The 6341-nt window shown below is 39.6% G+C and overlaps 1 protein-coding gene across 2 annotated transcripts in view; it reads right to left on the bottom strand.

Moving 5' to 3' along the window:
- The window catches only part of TARS3 (threonyl-tRNA synthetase 3), a 71914-nt gene that overhangs the window by 45267 nt on the left and 20306 nt on the right, over window positions 1-6341 (bottom strand). The window contains exons 7-10 of one of the 2 annotated variants that reach the window (XM_040642682.1): window positions 5986-6050; window positions 3128-3206; window positions 2374-2520; window positions 1430-1528 (exon numbers count right to left, since the gene is read on the bottom strand). In XM_040642682.1, the coding sequence (XP_040498616.1) occupies window positions 1430-1528; window positions 2374-2520; window positions 3128-3206; window positions 5986-6050 (390 nt within the window). The remainder of the gene's footprint in view (window positions 1-1429; window positions 1529-2373; window positions 2521-3127; window positions 3207-5985; window positions 6051-6341) is intronic. The other variant, XM_040642683.1, reaches the window with a different exon arrangement.

The raw sequence follows: 6341 nt of genomic DNA, 5'->3' as shown, positions 1-6341 counted from the left end.
CTCTTTCCCACAAGTTCCCTTACCTTAGCATAAGAGACCACTGGGGTTGTGAATTTAAATGACTTTACAATTCTGCAGCCCGTACAAATCAGGCCTTGGGCCTAATCATCAGCCATGTGTGTCTTGCATCTATAAAGATACGAGATTCCTTTCAGGCCACCATAGAGGCTTTCTGTTTATTCTCCACACACTCAACCCCCAACCTTGAGAGTTCAAGGTGTCAGGGGCTGTGTTGATTTTCCAGCATAGCCCATCCAAAAAGCAGCTGTCATGGTCATCACCACCTGCTGAAGTCTCGGATAATCTTCAGTGATTCTTCAAGGCCCTCTGGCCTACCATGGTTTCACAGTGGCCAATCCCTACTGGAAGGTATGTAGCCTAGGTGATAGAGTCCACAGAGCTTAGCCTCCAGGGACATAGCACAAGAAGAGAAGGAAGGGAAATGAGACTGCTGAGGTGGACAGATAATAACCAGCTCATGCAATTAACCTTTTCTCCGGAAGTTACTGAAGAAAGTGCTTCCCCAGATGAGAGGAAGAAGGAAGGAAGTGGAAGATATGGGATCAGGAAAGAGGAGAATCAACATAGCAGAGACATGAGGGAAGTAGATAGAATGCTGAAGAAAACAACTCCTAAGACATCAGTTGGCAAGAATCCTTGTAGTAAGTTAATTCTAGAACAAGAGGACCAAATTTTTAAAAATTACTGAGATATTACCTGAATCATCAGTACATGCTGTAAGGAGTTTTGCAGTTTCGAGGAAAAGTTTGAGGATGGGTTAGTGATAGGAACTAAATAAGTTAGTGATATAAAACTGAGTAAATGAAAATTTTAGGTAATTATTAATTACAGGAAAGACAAAAAGGAAACGTAATCCTAATGGTATACATGGATCACCTCTGAACAGTATCTATAGTTCAAATGATGTAAACTGAAGACTTTCTAATCTATGATCTTTATTACAAGAAGGCACTTTACACACTTGTCTTTACCCTTGGCTCTGGATGGAGTTGCCCAGTCACCTGGGAGTCATACCATGGACAATAGAGGGGGACTCAGGGCCACATTTTGAGAAGCAACACTTCATCATTTAGCATTGTGTACCAGTTGGACACTTTCTCCTTTCTTCTCCTTCACAGGGAGTTCCACTTTCAGTCTAATGCTTATCTCTGTATTGTCCACGCTCTAGAAACTTATATGGACAGTAGGTGCACTTACTGAAATCCCAAGGATGCATTTTATTTAGGGAATGTAGAATTTATCTCAGTTTTTTCTGAGGCGCAACCCAGTATTTCTCTTTTAGGTTCAAAATTCTTATTAATATTACTAAACTAAAGTTAATGAACACACTTGGCCATTTTATTGCGAAAGAAAATAGTAAAACGTAAAATGGGGCTGAATAAGAAAAACATTTTAAAAGTTAACTTACTCGTATGAAATCCATAAGCGTATTATAAATGAAAGCTCCTCTGGGAAGAAAAAAGCAGCTTCCAGGACTCAGATCATGGAAAAAGAACAGTTCTTGTTCCTAAGAGTAAAGCAATAACTGCATCTCAAATCTCACTGCCATTGGTCAATATTTACTATACACAGGTGACGTGCTAGGAATGAGACTTATACTCAGTTACGATTTCCATCATCTAATAACTGACTTCCCAAAGCCCCCCAATACTTACCTCTAACTATATATACTAGTGTATCTAAAATTACAATTTGTATTTATGCTTAGTTAGCTTTTCGTTCACCTTCTATTTACTGCTGACTTCTGACTTGGCACCTGGGAGTGTGGATCTCATGGGGAGAGAGCACGGCACAAAGATCAGAGAAGTCCATGGCGGGAGGTGGGCTCTACCTGGTGGTGATCATCAATCACCATGGCTATCACTACTGAACACCTGCCCCGTGCTGCCACCATCATCCAGCGTCTGTCTTCGCATCAGCCCTGCTAAGACTACTGAGCAAGAGATGAGCACGTGGAGTCGTGTAAGCAATTACCTGGCCCGTCACGTAACACAGCTCATAAGTGGCCAGATGGAGACTGAAACCCAGATCTGCCTGCTCTCAAATCTCATTCTTTCTTTCTTCCCTGTTTCCCAAATACAAAGTATGCTATTAAGTACGTACAATTTTTAAAGCATTATTTTTATATCATGCTAAGAATAAGAGAAGGGTGTAATTTCTAAATTAATAAAAGACACGGGAAGGAAAGAGGTGAGAAGACATTTGGGGGATTAGCATGCAAGAATGCAACAGCAAACTCTGAATGCCAGCAAAATAGAAGACCGGACAAAAAGAAAAGAAATACTAAACAATTTAATCATCGGCCAACAAAGAACGTCCCCACCCTGCTGGTGATTAGGCCACGCAGCGTACCTTTCCGATCTTCCTGTGATCTCGGTTCTTGGCTTCCTCTTGGAACTTTTCCCAGGTCTTCATCATCTTGGTATCAGGGAAGGATATCCCATAGATTCTCTGCAGTGTTTCCATTTCAGGATTGCCCTCCCAATATGTTGAGGAATTCTAAGCATTAAACAAGATTTGGGTAAACACACCAAACATTTGGTGATAAATAAAACTGCTCTTAAATACGTGCACAATTTTCCGCTACATCGGCAACGTAGCTTTACTTAAAGATGACTTTTTGTAGCACTGGAAAGACTTTAAAATTGATTCTAATTAAACCTGCCCAGCCCGAATTCATCAGAAAATGATGTAGTCTGCTGTGGATTGTGGCAATGGAAAGTGAGGAAGAAGGGGAAGGTGGGCAGAGCCAAGAGTAACTGCACCACTGAAGGGAGGGGCAGCAGAGGAAGAAGGTACAGAGACGTGACGATCCCAGGCAAGTGTTCGTGTTTGCACTAGGGTGACTCGAGGACAATATCTTAACCTATCATATGAAAAAGAAACGCATTGTAACATGTATAGTAAGTTAATAAACAATTAAAAGCTACTTGTAAGGTCCTAATTATCAAAAATCTAAAAAATTATAGTATTTTTAGAAGTTTACGTAAAAATCAAATAATGAAGTATTTTACAATACTGTGATATTCAGATTATAAAAGATATGATTGAAATTTCTCATTATCTGGGTCATCTTAAGTTTGCTGTATTAAAAAAAAATCCTTACCTTGAAAATTTTTATGGTTTTAATTTTTCCAGTGTGTCTTACATGGGGGCCTTTACAAAGGTCAATTAGTGGACCGCACCTATAATGAAATATTTCAGACATGCCCCGATATAGTTATAGCTTTTTGGACCATTCATTACAAACCATGATTTCATATGTTTTAAATGAAAGATCCCACTTACTTGTACATCTTAGGTCAATGTTTATTTGGAGACGATTTAAATAATTTAAATTAATTTTTAATTTAGTATGAAGAGGCAATTTATCTAGCCTTACATCCCTGTCTTCCCTCCTTTGCTCAAATTCAAAAGTTATAGAATCTTCTGAAACTAACTGTACATAAAGACACTTTTCATTGTCATATGCCAAGGCTCTTAAAAACCTTTCACTTTCATAAAATCAAAAAGCCATATCCCTGCTCTACACTAACTTTCAAACCCAAAATTACCTACAATTTATACAAAATGCACTAACTTGATACCTTACTTTAAAAATAAACTTCTCCAAACCCATAAATGTACACCAACAAGAGCGAACGATAATGCAAACTCTGGACTCCGTGTGACTATCCATCAATTGTAACTAATGTGCCAGTCTGCAGGGGGTATCGATAGAGAGGGAGGCTGTGCATGTGTGGGGTAGGAGGTATGGCAGAAATCGCTGCATGTTCTCAGTTTTGCTGTGGACCTAAACCTGTTCTAAAAAATCAGGTCTGGGGGCGCCTGGGTGGCTCAGTCGGTTAAGTGTCTGCCTTCGGCTCAGGTCATAATCTCAGGGTCCTGGAATAGAGCCCCAAGTTGGGTTCCTTGCTCAGTGGGGAGTCTGCTTCTCCCTCTCCCTCTGCTCCTCCCCCTGCTTGTGTGTGCGTTCTCTCTCTCTCCCTCAAATAAATAAAATCTTTTTAAAAATCAGGTCTGTTTAAAAAGTAAATAAATTTCCAGAGTCTTTTATTTGTTTTTAGGCCCTCTGGTGTTATGAAAAAAATGCTTAATTGTCTTTTGGTTTACTGAAACAGAACACTGACTTACAATGCAACTCTCAGGCAAAAGTTTAGGTCAGAGATGACACTGCTATTAAAACACATGGTGGGGAGCCCGGGTGACTGTCCGTTAATCATCCAACTCTTGATTTCGGCTCGGGTCATGATCTCAGGGCCAAGCGATGGAGCCCCGCATCACACAATGGGCATGGAACCTGCTTAAGATTCTCTCTCTCCCTCTCCCTCTGTCCCCTCCCCCCTGGCTGCGTATGCTCTCTCTCTCTAAAAAACAAAACAAAACAAACAAACAAATGAAAAACACATGATACTGTTGCTGGGGATTCACTTGCCCCTCTAACAAACAAGGACCCTCAAACCTTAATAAGCACAGACTTTTCAAGTGCAGAAACATTTAGAAAGTTAAAATACTAATGACACTGATCAGAGGGAAGGTCCTTAACATCAACTAATTTAGGGAAAATTTAGTAAAGAAAGTAAGTTTCCTTAACTATTCCAACCAATTTAAAATATTTTTAAAGTTCACTGGTTAAAAAGTTAAAAATTACAATGAATACATAAAGGGACTGGTTTATTCACCAAAGTGGAATAAGCTTTAAAGATGAAAATATCATTTCTTTGAATGACCAGGCCTTATTCTTTGTCCAAGACAGAAGTGGTAAATCAACGCTCAGAGGAATAGAAGGAATACCTCATTAGCACGAAAGACTTCAATACTTTAATCTTTAAATAACCCTATAGAAAGAAAAGCAATTCATTTTCTAAAAATTAAGCTGACAGAATAAGAAGTGTCAGTGTTGGCCTAAGTAAAGTTCAAGAAAATAACCACAAAGGCTCAAGTATTAGAAGCCAGAATTTTAAAACTTAGCGTATCTTTTCTATTTCTTCATGTATCTTTAAGCTTTAAAATGCATATACTAACATTTATTTGAATTACAGGTAATGAATAATAAAACCTTATCAGGTCATTGGAGAATGGCAAAAATAAGGTAAGCATGGTACCCCGCTTCAATGTCAAAGGGCAATGAGTTCATATTATAACGTGAGAAATGCCCTGTGCACAGTTTTGCTTAGAGGGGAGATGACTTTACTTACAGCACAATTAAACCCCAGAACCGTAAGTACTTGTCCGTGGAAAGTAAATGCCCTTGCGGACGATATTTGTGATTCAATTACATAGGCACGAGATCTAAGATGGGACTGTGAAGGTCACAGAAGCAGCCAGACAGCCAGAATACACAGACATGGAGGAGAGAAATTACTAGTCAGGCAGCTTAAAAGATGCACAAATAAAAAAGGGTCTCAGATGTTAAAGGAACAGAATTAGGTCACGGTGGTACTGACCTCACTTGCCTCTTCCTACCATTTGATTTGCCTTTGGTTCCCCAATGTTGGCTTTCATTGTGTTTCATCATGACTGTCCAACTAACGCATGAAAGTTAATGCTCTTGGACTCCAGGAAATGGGGAGCACAGTAAGAGGCAGAAAATCACTGCGGGAGGAAGATGGCCCGTAACAACTCCTGCTGCCACATACTAAGAATGTGGGAGGATAAAACAAAATTCCCTTCCCTAACAGCCCCCACTAAAACGGAAGGCACTGGGCAAACACAATCTCACCCACATGGAGAAAGATGACGTCACAGCTAACATCCGGAAAACAAAAATTCAGGTTTTAGCCTGATAAATACAAATGAAGAGGGAATAATTTCCCTCTGCTGATAACATTTCAGAGTCAAACTAAAGTAGTAGATCAACTATGCAAATTTATAAATACACCACCCACCCAAAGACCAACGCTTCTACTTCTAACACCTTCAAGTTTACCATGGAGCAGTGCTTAAAATCTTCACACACGTTACCTGTAAACTGTCGTAGTTGGAGTGTTAACTTTCTCATTCAGGATGCGGCACTTAAATTTATTGTACTACAAAGAAAAATATATTTACATATTATTACGTAAAATGTTTAAGTGGGAAAAAAAAAACTTTGACTTTTTTCAACAAACACTGAATGGGTGTCTACTAAGTACTAGGTGCTAAGACCCGGGGAATACCAAGAGCTCACAGCTTAGAGCTGTAGCGTCCAAACCGGGAGCCACAAGCCCGAGTGGCTACTGAGCACTTGTAATGGAACCAGTCTCAAACGACAAGAGCTTAAGCGCACGGAATTTCAGACACATACTGTGAAAGAGAGAATGTAAAATAGCTCATTAAGT

Source organism: Ursus maritimus, unplaced genomic scaffold (assembly GCF_017311325.1).
Source record: "Ursus maritimus isolate PB19 unplaced genomic scaffold, ASM1731132v1 scaffold_27, whole genome shotgun sequence".
Taxonomy (NCBI): domain Eukaryota; kingdom Metazoa; phylum Chordata; class Mammalia; order Carnivora; family Ursidae; genus Ursus; species Ursus maritimus.
Note: the sequence above shows the minus strand (reverse complement) of the source record. Positions and strands in the feature narration are given on the sequence as shown.